General features: G+C 49.9%; 6 protein-coding genes across 6 annotated transcripts; 4 read left to right on the top strand and 2 right to left on the bottom strand.

The window, feature by feature from the left end:
• Window positions 1-1379: 1379 nt before the first annotated feature.
• BDQ94DRAFT_175299 (uncharacterized protein) lies at window positions 1380-2051 on the top strand (the record flags this gene model as incomplete). The annotated part of the gene is made up of 1 exon (XM_026772489.1): window positions 1380-2051. One exon carries the CDS (start codon window positions 1380-1382, stop codon window positions 2049-2051), a length of 672 nt encoding a protein of 223 aa, XP_026620865.1.
• A 486-nt stretch (window positions 2052-2537) lies between these two features.
• Window positions 2538-4154, top strand: BDQ94DRAFT_153190 (cation diffusion facilitator family transporter). Its single transcript, XM_026768097.1, has 2 exons — window positions 2538-3668; window positions 3752-4154. The coding sequence occupies exons 1-2, from the start codon at window positions 2615-2617 to the stop codon at window positions 3991-3993; spliced, it is 1296 nt and encodes a 431-aa protein (XP_026620864.1). The 5' UTR covers window positions 2538-2614; the 3' UTR covers window positions 3994-4154.
• Window positions 4155-5359: 1205 nt separating this feature from the next.
• BDQ94DRAFT_184258 (phosphatase 2C-like domain-containing protein) lies at window positions 5360-8308 on the bottom strand (the record flags this gene model as incomplete). Its single annotated transcript, XM_026774607.1, has 9 exons — window positions 5360-5400; window positions 5502-6175; window positions 6230-6603; window positions 6721-6724; window positions 7118-7502; window positions 7556-7658; window positions 7717-8011; window positions 8068-8174; window positions 8240-8308. 9 exons carry the CDS (start codon window positions 8306-8308, stop codon window positions 5375-5377), a joined length of 2037 nt encoding a protein of 678 aa, XP_026620863.1. The 3' UTR covers window positions 5360-5374.
• A 395-nt stretch (window positions 8309-8703) lies between these two features.
• On the top strand, window positions 8704-9848 carry BDQ94DRAFT_184255 (uncharacterized protein; the record flags this gene model as incomplete). The annotated part of the gene is made up of 2 exons (XM_026774606.1): window positions 8704-8892; window positions 9030-9848. The coding sequence occupies 2 exons, from the start codon at window positions 8704-8706 to the stop codon at window positions 9711-9713; spliced, it is 873 nt and encodes a 290-aa protein (XP_026620862.1). The 3' UTR covers window positions 9714-9848.
• On the bottom strand, window positions 9849-10760 carry BDQ94DRAFT_184253 (alpha/beta hydrolase; the record flags this gene model as incomplete). Its single annotated transcript, XM_026774605.1, has 1 exon — window positions 9849-10760. One exon carries the CDS (start codon window positions 10758-10760, stop codon window positions 9984-9986), a length of 777 nt encoding a protein of 258 aa, XP_026620861.1. The 3' UTR covers window positions 9849-9983.
• Window positions 10761-12567: 1807 nt separating this feature from the next.
• BDQ94DRAFT_163295 (cytochrome P450) lies at window positions 12568-14419 on the top strand (the record flags this gene model as incomplete). The annotated part of the gene is made up of 3 exons (XM_026769716.1): window positions 12568-13822; window positions 13882-14279; window positions 14336-14419. The coding sequence occupies 3 exons, from the start codon at window positions 12568-12570 to the stop codon at window positions 14417-14419; spliced, it is 1737 nt and encodes a 578-aa protein (XP_026620860.1).
• Window positions 14420-14498: the final 79 nt, after the last annotated feature.

Raw genomic sequence — 14498 nt, 5'->3', positions numbered from 1 at the left:
GCGTGAATGAAAAATAAGAAATTCCCTGGCTTCCGCGAAGTTATCGAAGGTATTGACACCCTTTTTTGTTGCCTTCCTGTTCCCTGTAGACTCAATTTTGCTATACATGTCTTACCAATTTCAGCCTACTCGGCGTTAGGACGACCGGAGGCCTGCAAAGAAAGCACTAGTCTAGCATTGGCCTTGGAGACCAAGCTGCCATGGTGGATCCGCTGAAGGGAGAGATACAGACTGAGGGCAGGAGCAGGGAAGGTGAGGGGACGTATTTCCCCGGCTAGAGCACTAGACTCGGAGTAATAGGTCAGAAAGAACCAATTAACTAGCAGGGTTCCTGCAGCGACATGATCAGAGCTGGGATTCAGATACGTACCATGACGCGGCCCAGGCAAGACGCGGAGGGTCATGGGTGGAATTTGCTCAATCCTTTGAGACAAAAGTTTTGTTCCCCGCATGATCATCACCGCTAGTCCGATGCCCACAATAAGAGGAAGGGAAAGAATAAAAGACGGGAGAAGGAGGTTGGGAGACAAAAGACGAGAAGCAGAGGAAGGACAGTGGCAGCAGAGCCGGATGACTTGACTAGCATCATTATCTCCGCGTTACGGAGAGCGGCTCCACCTCACGGGGTCTGTGCAAACCAAATTGATCATGTTTATCTCGTAGTTACTCCGGATATAATCTCATCAACTCGGCATTTACTACTCTTCATGAACTGAACCCTTTTCCCCGGCCGTCTCCAACTTTCAGCCATCCAATCCAGACCCCGACAGAAATATTGCGATGGACACTGCCATCCATTTGTTTGGCTGCTCTCTGGGCCGGTCAGTTCGGAGCGGGTCAGCAGGACCCATCGCCGAAAAGCCCTCCTCGGGCGGAGTAGCTGTAATGGGCTTAGCCAGCGCTCCTACGGCATATTTTAGCCAAATGAACAAGATTTTATTCACGGGGCTCCGGGGGGTCTGCTGCATCGTCCAGTCGCAGGCATGCAATCTCTAAAGCGGTGGGTACAGGTTCACAAGTGCTGGTGCTGCAGGACGAGGCCCTCTATGCTTGGGGCTATCCCTGCGGGGACAGTACCAACAATGTCCTCACCGATGGTACGTACTCCTCCACTGATAGCCCGCGCGGTATCTCAGGATTGACTGCTCATGGACAGGAAAATGTTCAATTCTCGGATAGGCCCCATGCTTTCTGGGAGCATATAAAGCCGGTACACGACCCAAGTTGAATCTCCTCGTTCAACCCCAGAAAGTCACAGCATACTTTCCCTTCTAAGCTCTTTATTCTCTCGCGGGAATACACAAACCTTTCGTGCTTTGGGTTAATACAGACTCTTGCAATCAAAAATTATAATGTGGTCTCTTTCTTCGCGGGCCCTCATGGCCACCGCAGCCCTCCTGGGCTCACTGCCTTCAACCCTCGCGACTTCGGCAGCCTGCAACGCCAGCGCTCTCAACACCACTGTGGGATTGTATCCCATTACCGTGGAGAATACCACAGTCTTTGATGTTGCCAAGGCCACTAACCGAGGTGTCTGCGACATCGGCCGTCAAAACCTTATGGCCGATGTGACGATCATCCCCAACGTCGGCCAGACTTTGATCATCCCGGCTGAGGTCTGTGAGCCCGATAATGAGACCTGCCTCCTACCCAATATCACCCGCACCCGCACTTGCATTGACGGCGGTCCGCGTCTATACTATACCGTCAACGGGGATACGCTCGACATTGTCGCGAAACGACTGAACATCACAACGGAATCGCTCATGAGTGACGATACCAGTTTCACGGCTGATGAGGTTCTTGCCCCGGGTCAGTACCTCAAAGTGCCATTGTGTTCTCCAAGTGAGTGCGTGATCAGGCCATTCACGTTGGAGTATGGGGTGTACAAGGACTATGCAGACAAGTACAACACCACCGTGGGCCAGATTATGATGCTCAGCCCGACCTACAACTATAGCACGTCGCCCCTGACTGGTGCTGGGCGTCCGTCGTTGGATCTTCCGTACAAATGTACTACTCTGTCAAGCAACATCACAGTGCTGTCATAAGTTCTGTTGTGGCTATTGATTATAATTACTGGCCATTATGTGTCTGTTGATGTATTTGAGTTTTTGTCATACAGTACAGTTATCGCCCGTCGGGCGCCTATGGGAGAGTAAATGACTGTGAAGCTATCCAAAATATGTACTTGAGCGCTTTTGCGAAACTTTTTTTCTTCTCATATTTCAGTGTCTGTGAGTACTGTGGAAGCCTCTCTGGCGGATGATTCGCTAGAGCATCATCGCATGCGACTAACAACTTAATGTACGCAACCGCATACTTAGAAAGCTGTAAGCAGCCAGTGGTGTTCTATCTGCACACCAGTATTACCGTCATATATGCAAATAATTCAAATTGCATCAAGTTTGTTACGAACTAACTACGGAGTATAATCGGCAGGGATGTAATGCATGACATAAGCCGTCCCGGTCTAACCCAAACAGGCATATCAATCAGATCTGATCTCCGCATCCTGAGCCTCTTCATCACTTCCCGTTGATTTCCGCTTCGTCTGCCACCATCTCCTCCATCTCCATTGGCCCTTATTCTTCATCTGAATATCATCATCAAAATGACCGACCCTCCTCCTCAGACTATCCCTCTTCACCACCTTCCCTCATCCATCTCCTACAATGCCGCCACCACCACAGCCCTGGAATCTCACCTCAGCACATCTGACGAGGAGTCTAGCCCACCTCCGCGTTACACCCGCGAGAATGACCCCTTCCAACTAGCCTCGAAGCTGAAAAGTCCCGAAGAAATCGCCCAGATGCAACCCCAAGCCAACATCTCCCGCAAACGTCACACTTCCGGCTGCCTCCCGCACAACGCCAACCCCCGCAATGCGCTCGCTTCCTCCCTAGCCTCCAAACAACTTCAAACGTTCTACGAATCCCAGAATGAGAACATCCAACGCATGCTCAAGCCCGTCGAAGAACACGTCCGCGATGCCCGTGAGACAAATAGCAGCAACCAACTCAAGTACAAAATTGCCGTCTGGGGCTCCTTCGCTGCCAATGTCATTCTCTGCGTTCTCCAACTCTACGGAGCTATTTCCTCCAGCTCACTGTCCTTGTACACAACCATGGCCGACGCCGTCTTTGATCCTCTCTCCAATATCACTCTCCTCGTCTCCAACAAGGCCGTCAATCGCGTCGACCCTCGTAAATTCCCCGCTGGAAAAGCTCGTATCGAAACAGCCGGCAACATCTGCTTCTGTTTTCTCATGACGGCTGTCTCTTTCATCCTCATTGCTTTCTCTGTCCGCGAACTCGCCGAGGGATCCAACTCCGAGACGGGATCTTTCCACCTCCCCTCCGTTGTCGCCGTCATCGTCGCCTTTTGTACTAAATTCGTGCTTTTCCTGTACTGCTTCGCGCTGAAGGATCAGTATTCCCAGGTCATGATCCTTTGGGAAGACCACCGCAATGACCTCCTTATCAACGGATTCGGTATCCTTACCAGCGTAGGTGGGGGTAAATTGCGCTGGTGGATTGACCCCGCGGGAGCTATCGTCCTCTCCGTGCTTGTCAGTTGTTTGTGGCTGTTCAGCGCGTATCGCGAGTTCCAGTTGCTTATCGGTGTTACGGCCGATACGAAGATGCAACAGTTGATTACATATATCTGTGAGCTTATCCCCCTCTCTTATCTCCTTTCCACTCCCGCCTATAGATGAAAGATAAAAGCTAATAACGTGTTAATCGTAAAGCAATGACCCACTCCCCCCTCATCACCGCCATCGATACCGTCCGTGCATACACCTCCGGTCCTCGATTGCTTGTGGAAGTGGACATCGTCATGGACCCGAACGATTCGCTGCGGGCTACGCATGATGTCGCGGAGGAACTGCAGATGAAGTTAGAGTCTTTGCCAGATGTGGAGCGTGCGTATGTGCACGTGGATTATGAGACCACACATAAGCCAGAGCACTTCTTGAAGAAGGAGTTGTAGGTTTATGTGTTGGTTGGTATGTTTATTCGTTCGGGTTGGGTGGGATATGGTATATATCAATATGATTGGGATGGGATATGGATATGGATCGAACTCGGTACATAATCAACTATAGAGATTAGAATAGTTTTAGGCCTCGAATCCAGGAATAGAATATACACTTCAAATAATAACAATAGTAGAAGTAGTAGTCGTTACTGCTATTAAACAATTCCAAAAGTTACTACTAACTTAATGATAAGATATTAGAGTTGTCAAAGCTACGAGACACGGTCCCAAATGCCCCGAAGCTTGACACTACCTCAGTAAATAGTCCGAGCAGGTAACACCCTATGTTCTCCGTGTCACTACAATAAATCCACTGAATGTAATGTTTCATTCGCATACATAACTGGCTGAACTCTTCTTCAGTAACGTCTCAAGTGTGAATGGCGACGGTCACATAACCCGGGGCCACCTCTCCATCTTGCCGTAGGCTTCATGATCCTACCCTGTGTCGCGTATCGTGAGCTATCAGAGAGCCATCATAGCTGTTAAGCTATGAGCCCGGCTAGTTTAGAAGATGTCAAGACGAAGGGTCAAGGATATATGGATTTGACCTATCTAGATCTCAAGAAGATGGTTGGTGGTTGGAAGAGGTGGTCGGAGACCACGCAGGAAGAAAAGGCAAAGGATCAGCTGACAGCTGCCTGGCTGCAGTGAATGTCTCAACAGAAGACAGTAAAAGACGTCAGTTTCGTCGAATTCCATCTCGAAGGCCCCCTGCAGCTGACCGACCGAGACACTACAGGCCCTCCTGAGCCACAACAACAGCAAACGCGAAATGAACCGAAACCCCCATACTAGTAACGGAGAAACACCTTGATAGCGACATGCTATCTATTGGACGAGGACAAACAGCACTACTTAGTCGTGGACCAGATGCATCAGAATGGGCAAAATTTGAATGGGAGCCCACCTGCCATGATTACGGGCCTCCGCGACAAGTTAACTGGCATCGAGTATCATGATACTTGGCAGGTTCAGGTGGTCAATATGAGCCCTTCGATTGAAATACTGATGGTTTTCTTCTTTCATTCAAGTGAGCACGGTTACTCGAGTTCTTTGTCATAGAAGACATAGGTGATAATTGAGGAAAGGTCGATAGTCTAATGGCAAAGTCGAATATCCTGAAAAGTCGGGCCGAATAGAATTACTCGGTAGTGTGACCTCGCAATGTTTAGCTTGCAGTCCTTCTTATTTGTTTTCCTGGCTCATACAGCACCCGTATAAGATTATAATATTGAGTAATTACAGCAGTGCGTGATAGGATTCAAACATTCCCCGGAAACATATATTGCGTATTCGGTTGTCTGCATGCTTCTGGCTCGTGGGTGACACCCTATGGTTTCTCAAGATACAGTAAATCTGGGAGCGGGTTAGCTGTGTATGCAGAGAAAGCAACCCCATGCCCGATGTAAATTTGAAAGAAGGAACTAAGAGCGATAAGGGGCTATAGATAAACTTACTGTATTGGTTCTTGGATGCCCATGCATCGCTAACGGCCAAGTCTGCTCTTCGGCACAACGCATCCCTGTCGTCAGCATCGTACTTGTGGCTTTTGATTGCCAAGATGCTCCGGCCCGCTGGAATGGTCTCTCCCGTTAGAGACACCTCATCTGAGGGGACATAGTACTGGTTATGGCTTCCCTGCGCTGCATCCCAGCGGCCAATAACATCCCATTTGTCGAGATCGAAGGTATCCGGCCCTAGGATCTCGTTCGCGCGTTCAAGGCCGTGCTTGATGAACCGTCGATTGAACCCCTCGGAATCGTTATAGGCGGCCAGCACCCGATCGGCATCTTTGCATCCATCCAAGCCGATGAGCAGCGACGAATTGTTTTCGGGGGTGACGAAACTAGCCAAGAAGTCGGCGGCTTCCGGCCGCTGGAAACTACCCAATGTTGATCCCAGGGAGAGAATGGTCTTGGATCGCGAACGAATTTCGGGCAATTGCATCCAGTTGTGACCGTCATCGTAGGTTCCCAGTAACCCAAAGCAGCGTACGTGGCGAAACGTTCCTGGAGGCACGGTGCTAAGAGTTCGGTGGAGCTCCTGATACGAAACGTCCAACGCGAAGTAGTCCACTTCCCGACCCAACTCATCTAGAGCGTCTAGAAGAATCTTGATCTTGCGGAGATTTCTAATTGTTCGATCAGTACGGCTGCCACTGGAGCTGAAAGGTTGGAACGCTTACCCGCTGCCTAGCTCAACCAGCATACTACCGGACGGAATGTGTTGTGCGATCTGGTATTTGTGCTTTTCGAGCAGGCCGATTTCTTCATTGGTCAGGTAGTATGACGGAGCGTACGTCACGTCTTCAAAGTAGCGGAGTCCCTGTTCATCCCAAAGGAGAAGCTCTGGCATGGCAGCATCACCATGACAAGCCGCGTGGATGGAAGCCTCTAGCGATTGGCGCAGTTGAGTCTCTGCTTTATCACTGCGGATATCGATGATATTGGTCGCAGCGACCGGTCCTGGGGCCGGTTGAACCCGAGGTACCCGACCACGGACCTGCGATGGTGACACGACACTTTCGAACATTTTGCACAGCAAAACGAACAGCAAAGTCTATGAGACAGTCTAAATGTAGAGGATCTAAGCAGGATGTATTTAGTGTTGATCTGCACACCGGTTGGCTGTTTAAGTACTGTGAACAGCCAAGTAGTGAGATCTTGATTGACGAACACATCTGAGACTCCGTGATGCAATATTTTGCGATGATTGCTCGATCGAGATGAAGATATCATTGCTTCATGATTGGCTTGATACGCTGAGGTCATTGATCCGAACCATGGACCCTGACATTCTAGCCGCGTCCAGCCACATCTGACTGCCAAAGTCGATGACCTTCGATACTTCTGCAACTGTGGGGCCTGCCGTCATCCCACAGTAGGAACGAGCCTGCAAGGTAGCCCAGTCAGTAACCATGAGCTTCGCAGGTTGCTACGTGCCGGGGCAGCGATGATCTACGGTTTGTTCAACCCGTGGCGTCTACGGGAATGCCAAGAAAATCCCGGAATTCCCAGTCATCTCTACATGAGAAGTGGAGAGTGAATATTCGATCCCAGCCTTGTCTATTTACTCTTGTTTTCGTATATTGTGCCCATCCAGGAACACAGTGACGCAGGTGGCATTGTCACTGCCGGGTGCTCCTGAAGCCTTCTCGGTGATCTTAGCGGCCACCTTGTCTGCATCCATTCCATCTTGCTTGCTCCGCGCGATCTGATGCATGATGGTTTCGTCATCCATTGTATTGGTTACCCCGTCTGTGATCAGCGCCAAGAAGTACCGACGATCCGACTGCAGCGGATATCGTTTCAAAGAAGGGTAACTGGAGACCAAATCCCCCTTCTTTGTTGGTTCGATGCCTGCCTTCTCCTGACCGCTGGATAGGGACTGCTCCCCGATATCCTTTAGCGGCGACTTATACTGCAAATCGCCCAGCGCCCGCGACATATTCAACCCCCCTGCAGAGGTTAGGTTCGTAACCACGTGCGAGATGGGACGAGGATAAACTAACCAACTCGTGGCACACCGCCATCGGTGTTGAGGGTTCCCCCGGCGGACTCAATGCGATGCCTCTCCCCAGCATGTTCCGGCTTGTGGGATGTGGTTATTCGCTCCTTCATAACAGTTAGAGGGCGCTGGTGTGATGAAATCAGGCCTGCGACTTCTACATACGACTTTCAGGGAGGTGTGATCTGCCCCGTCGGCCTCTCCCAGCAAAACGTGCGAATCTCCCAGATTGGCGACCACCAAGATCCCCCTGGTTAGGTTCACCACGACGAGGGCGGCAGTCGATCCGGCGACGGCGAACAATTCCTCGCCAGCCCAAAACCCTTGCAGAAGCTCCTCCTCCTCGGCTTGGATTGCTTGTTCGATGGCCGATTCATAGTTTCCCTGTCTCAACTCGCCACTGCTAATCAGAAGCCGCCGGATATTCTTGCTTGCATGTTCTGCAACCTTATCTGAGGCACTTTTTCCATAGTTAGTCGCGACTACCTTGCCAGAGGTGTGATGTGATTCCCGTACTGTCCGTCGTAGATGGCAAAGAAGGCTAGGCTGTCCGTGTGCCCCGAGAGCTCATCAGGTAGAAGTATAGTGTACCTGTCTTCTTGGGCTGGCATGGATCCAGGGACCTAGAGTTAGTAAATGCGGTATTAGCTCGGAGTTCCCGCATCTCTAGCGGGGATCGTGATCGTACACTACTGGCCCCGACCCCTTGAAGGGTAAAGGTGTTTGAAGTGTCTGAAGTCTCTGAAGCATCTGCCATGATGTGCTGGTACCATTTCGATAGAGAAATTTGAAGATCAAGAGGCCCTGATCACTTTGGACGAGGGCAGACCACCCTCCCTGCCTGGTAGAGGACATGCATCGCGGATAGCTTCCGATTAAGGTTCCGGGGGGGAGGGCCAGTGCATCGTGCCGTCATCGCCCCGTCAGGGTTCCACTGTCGGGTTCCATCAAATGTGGAACGTAATTCTGAAGTAAGATCAGTTGCGTGAATCGGATCACGAAGCTAGATAGGAGTTGGGAGCATTTCCGGGATCAATCACCACAGTAATTACAAAGTACTAGTTGCAGTTCTTATATTCAGTTACTTACAAACCATCGTGATCGTAAGGCTGACTAAACAATTACCAAGCAAACATTGTCTAGTTACATCACATGTTCAATTCCCAAACAGCCCCGCGACCAACGCCTGCAGCCTGGAGAGTGCCAGCAGTTGGTCGCACAACATGTTTGTGCTCCATCCGTTACCATGGAATCCTTGCCATGCTGATCCCACCTATCTATAGGTCTTCCCGACGACGCAATGGGAAACTCGCATCCTGTGAGCCTTGTCGCAAAGACAAGGTTCGTTGTGACCATGCGCAGCCTACGTGCTCACGCTGTCGAAAGCGTGGCTGCGCACATCGATGCCTCTATCATCCAGCGCCGTTAACACGCGCAATTGTAAGAGCATCGTATGCCTCACTAATCTGACTCTCTAGTGCTTGCTTGGATTCATTATCAGGTCGCAACAGCATGCTGGTACTGGGCCTTCCTCGGAGAGCCGAATCACAAGCCGCAGGCTTGGTTCCCGCATAAGTGTTCTTTTACATGCCGGATATTTGGGGCCCATAAATTCCATAATCGACGATGGCGATGGAATCAATTCGCATGGTCACTCAGATGGGTCTGAGGCTCAGTCTAGCAGTTTCAGCTGCTTTAACTCTTTCCAGGAAGTGGAGGAGCTTCTGGAGTGCCTGCGAGAATTCCCGTGCATAAAGGGTTACATGAATGGGTACTATACGCTAAGTCAGGTTGCCGTGGTTCCTGCTCCGTTCATACGCCGAGCACTTGCTGAGATAGAAGTCACATACGACGCCATTACGGTAAGAAGTCCGCCGCAACCATTGTCAGAATTGGCTACTACTATCGTCAAAAACACTCGACAACCATTTGATGTCGCTCAAGAATGTGATGGAGTTCGCTTTCATGAATCATTCACTGGCTCTTCCATCCGCCTAGAGGTCCTCGGGTTGATCTACGCACTGGCAGGTCGTGCGATTTCATTTGGGTTTCCCTATAATTTCAGCCATAGTCAAGATAGCGCATGCTCGCCTCTCCAGTTCTCTCGAATATGCTCGCTGCAAGCGATATTGCTAACCAACTCTGCTTTTTCCCGGTTCTAGTGTATTATAAATGCTCGATTTCCGTACTGTTCCATCCAATATGTGTGACAAGTGCCCACTGGGAACTAAGACTAAGGGAAGAGATTACTCGGGAAGGAGGGGTAGATATGGTCGCCCGGGAGACGTCTCAAATCCCTTTGCATGCTTAAGGTCATTTTCATGGATCATATGTTAAAGCCTATGCAGGTTCGTTTTCTCAATGATGCGGTGCCATAGAGTCATATATATCTATATTCCTCATTGAAACTGGGCTCTTCCACAGAGGCTATCTCACTTATCCTCCCGGCTTAAAATCCTCAGAATCCAATCCACCACGAGTTCCGGGGCACTTGCGACGGGGACATGGCCAGTGGCAATTCTCGTCACGTCTACTTCCTGCCCACCCTCACTTGCAACTGTATCAATCATCTTCTGCTGCACTTCTGCCGGAATGACCAAGTCTTCAGTGCACAGCAGATATGCGACGGGGACATCCTTGTATCCGGCATACGTCAATGGATTGGCCATACTGGCCGCTGAATGGTGTGTGAACTGCTGAGCCCAAGTCATGCCCTCGTCGGGGGGCACATCGGAGAAGGCTGCGGCTGCGACAGCCGCGGTATCAACGAGACTCATCCATCCTTTTTCGTCGACGGAAATATCCATACTCGGACCATTCGCCAATACGTCTATGGACGACTTGCCCTCGGGTGGCACCACAGCCGTCATATACGCCAGCTGTACCACCCCACCAGCGTGCTCGCTGCCCTCCCTCTTCACCAGACCCTGGATGCTCTGGCTGGCGGGCATCCCGCCGTACGAGTGCGCCAGCACAACAACCTCCTTTCCTTGCTCCACCAGTTGGTTAATCTCACGAGCAATTACCGCGGCATCGTCGTACATGGTGCCAGGCTCGGGAAGGGGACCATCGCTGGGGGCCACGCTGGATAGCCTGATGGTGTGGACTTCGTAGCCCAGACTTGCGAGTCTTGTAGTCACCCGAACATAGAGGCCAGGTAGGGCGTAGGCTCCTGGAACAACCACAATTGAAGGCTTGCATTGAGGCATGATGTTTGAATTGATAGATGATCTTGCTTGTAATTGCTACTCATCCTATTCCAATAACCATTGGGCTGTATACTTTATTTAACACAATCACTACACATTGATTGATTGCTAATAATGAACTAAGCATCAGAATAATGTTATTAATCAATATTAGACCGGGCGGTGTTAGTCTATCCTACTTGAAGCAAGCGAGTAAGCCACTACGGATCCAATTTCTCTATCTATTCCTTCCGACCCACCCGCGTCAGCACGCTTACACATGCCGTCACTTCCTCCCATGATGGAATTATCTGGTATTAATCAGCAAAAAATTTCTACCTGGAAAGGAAGGGGCCGCTATCAAAATGATGGCATAACGGGCTTGTCATTGGGAGAAAGGAAAGGTAGGTGAAAATCTCTTTGTAACCAAGACAGGGGCTGCCTGTGCGGATGTTAACTTTCAATTTTAGATGTGTGATATACTGCTTTATCAAACTCTCCTGTTCATTTCTTGTTTCCGCAATCTCAAGCGAGTTGTCAACAAGCGACTTGTTACCTTTGCGATTATGACTTTGCCAAAGTAAGCCATCATGCAGGTGATAGTCTGACCGAATATGTAGTATTATGATCCTGAGGATTGATCTTTAGTTGATAGCTGATTTGAATCATGACTTCATCGGTCTAGTCAGGCCTGTGAAGGGTTGCTGGGTCAGGACCCCGTACAACCTCTCGCTAGCAGTTATCATTACTTACCTCAGCCTTCGAGCATGGCAGTCCCATATTCATGAGTAAGATACGACTCTCCAGAACCGCTTCACCACATCTCCTGCCAATTCCGCTTCCCTTGTATCCGCCAAACGGAATGCTCCGGTGAATAAAGTTATACATATTCGCCCAAGGGGTACCTAAGCGTAGAGGCTCACCACCAAGACATTTTTGGGCCACTGCTGGTTATCTACCCGTATCAGTCTGGGCAGGAAGCTGTCAAGCTTGCGAGCGACACTTCTGTGGGAATGGTGGGCTACATCTTCACCGATTCCTTGCCGCGGGCTTGGAGGGTAGAGGAACTCCTAGAAGGTGAGTGGGCTATTTGTTACTAGACCACATGTGCTGTTAACAAGTCCTAAATGGCATGACTAGCCAGGTCAATTCGCTATAGTCAACTTTGGGGTTGGCTGCCATGCACAATGGGGGACCCGGGAGTCTATTGAACCAATAGGACAAATATATAGTTAAATGCGTTTGTTGCATGGCATAAAAGCCAATTTGGTTATATGACGAACTCGATAATCCCCAGGCATAGTCCTTTTACCAAAACCTCGGGTCTACTAGCCAGCTATATCCAATGATAATCAGTCGAGTAGATATATCAATACTTTCGTTTATTTATTTGTTTGAAATTGACTTTTCTTGTACATACCAAGGTGGTACATACATTCCATGCTAAACCATCCCAGAGTAACCACTCACTAGCCAGTGGCGACATCCAACTTCTGGTTTGGAAGGGAGCAGTAATACATCTCTAATATACTATTTCTACAGTGATAGCCTTGACTTGTAAATACAGTTAGCCGAAATTGCAAGCATGACTGCAACTAAATTCATTCGAAGCAGGTAGTGTTACCTCCCCGTCCAATTTTAACCCATTTCCTATGTGATGACTAGAGCTTACTGGTCCACAGTAGGTGTCCTCATCCAAATCTGGTGATAGATTTCTTATTTTCCAGGTTGCAAGATCTGACTGAAAGTGCAGCTAATCATGACTAAGCTCTCCTACAGGCGGCGTCAACTGTAAGGAGGTTCAAGGTTTCGCCTTCCAGCAGAACCCATGGTTACTGTTCTCACGTTTGCATGCTTGTCTCAGCCCCACCTCCTTTATTCACCCGGGAATGGGGAATGCCCCTTGCAGCTTCTAGGTCCGGCCAGGTGTGATATATCAGTCAGCTCCTTCGCGATTGACTATCTGGCCGATAACAATATGGAGAGGAACAACAGCCATATCTCGATGATAGCTCTCGGGGCTGCTCTTTGTTTCTTCTATGTGATAAAGATCCTGCGGCGCAAATGGATACAGTCCCAGATTATCAGAGACACCCACTGTGAACCGGCAGCGCTGGGCTCGAAGGATCGCCATTTTGGCATCGATGTACTTCTGCAAAACTTCCACGCAGCCAAAAACCACCGTCTCCTCGAACTCATTCAGCGCCGATTCCAACAATACGGAAATACATTTCGGGTAAAGCGGTTCGCAACCCCTTTTATTATCACCTGTGAACCGGCAAATTTAAAAGCTGTTTTATCCGTTAAATTCAAAGATTATGGTCTGGGAAGTCGTATCGAGACGTTCGGACCGCTACTGGGCCACGGCATCTTTACCTCTGACGGTGAGCACTGGGCTCAATCCCGCGCCATGGTGCGCCCCAACTTCGTGAAGGACCAGATCGCAGATTTAGAAAAGCTCGAGGAATTGATGCTGGGTCTACTGGAGTTGATCCCTACAGACGGCTCAACTGTGGACCTACAGGATCTCTTCTTCTGCTATACCCTCGATTCCGCCACCGAGTTCCTCTTTGGCCACAGTGTCCAGAGCTTGAACCAGCTTCGTTCCGGTGTAGTATCTGGCGAGAACTCTTTTGCTTCGGCTTTTAACTATGCCCAGCATGCTATCGCTAGAAACACCCGTCTCGGTTTCTTGCGGCGGTTTGTTCGTGACCACAAGGCGATGCGATCCAATCGTATCTGTCATAATTTGGTTGAGCAGTTTATTGATAAGGCTCTCAAGTACCGTGAAGACTATACAAAGAAGACTTCCGGTGACGAGGAAAGGCGCTCCCGCTATTTGTTCTTGCAAGGTCTGGCTGAACATACAGGTGACCGCGACCGCATCCGTGATGAACTCATGAACGTTCTCCTTGCCGGCCGTGATACCACCGCATCGCTACTGAGCAATTTGTTCTTCATGCTGGCAAGGAACCCAAATATCTGGAAGAAGCTGCGTGAGGAGGTCGCGACGCTTAACGGTTGCGCGCCCACGTACCAGCAGCTTCGGAATCTGACTTATCTCAAACACTGTCTAAATGAGTGTAAGTTTCCGAAGCACAAATGTGCCATTAGCTGGCAAGGCTCATGATTTACTGTGTAGCGCTCCGTTTTCACCCAGTTGTCCCAGTAAATTCTCGTAAAGCACTCAGCAATACTGTGCTGCCAGTCGGTGGCGGTCCCGGCGGGAGATCCCCTGTTTTCGTGCCCAAGGGCACTATCGTGTTCTACAGCGTGTGGGCAATGCATCGCCGTCAAGATCTTTATGGACCTGACGCAAATGAGTTCCGCCCGGAGCGCTGGGCAGATCTGCGCCCAGGATGGGAATACTTACCATTTAACGGTGGTCCTCGGATTTGCATCGGCCAACAATATGCTTTGACTGAAGCCGGATACGTTACTGTCCGTCTAGCACAGCAGTTCTCGACTCTGGAGAGCAGGGACTCTGGCCCGTGGGAGGAAGCACTCACCCTGACTCTGTGCTCTCGAAATGGAACCAAGGTCTGTCTAAGGAATTGAAGCCTAGAGTGAGGTCAGATTCTGGTCATCCACATCAGATGTTATTCTGGAATACCCTCGCATCAGATGAAGTTGATCTCCCGTTTTCAGCATGGTTGGGTACTTTCAATGAGCCGAGATAACTGGCTTAAAGCAACATATTACTTCATAAGGGCAGACTTTCTAAAAGCATACTGGCAACTATTGTAATGCGGACCACTG

Source organism: Aspergillus welwitschiae (assembly GCF_003344945.1).
Source record: "Aspergillus welwitschiae strain CBS 139.54b unplaced genomic scaffold BDQ94scaffold_52, whole genome shotgun sequence".
NCBI classification, from domain to species: domain Eukaryota; kingdom Fungi; phylum Ascomycota; class Eurotiomycetes; order Eurotiales; family Aspergillaceae; genus Aspergillus; species Aspergillus welwitschiae.
The sequence above is the reverse complement of the archived record's forward strand: the minus strand, read 5'-3'. Positions and strand labels throughout refer to the sequence as shown.

Bases quoted from the DNA above. Each gene is read 5' to 3' on its own strand.
- BDQ94DRAFT_153190 (XM_026768097.1), top strand. From the start codon at position 2,615: ATGACCGACCCTCCTCCTCAGACTATCCCTCTTCACCACCTTCCCTCA. The intron at 3,669-3,751 runs GTGAGCTTATCC...TTAATCGTAAAG, and splicing joins ACAGTTGATTACATATATCT to CAATGACCCACTCCCCCCTC.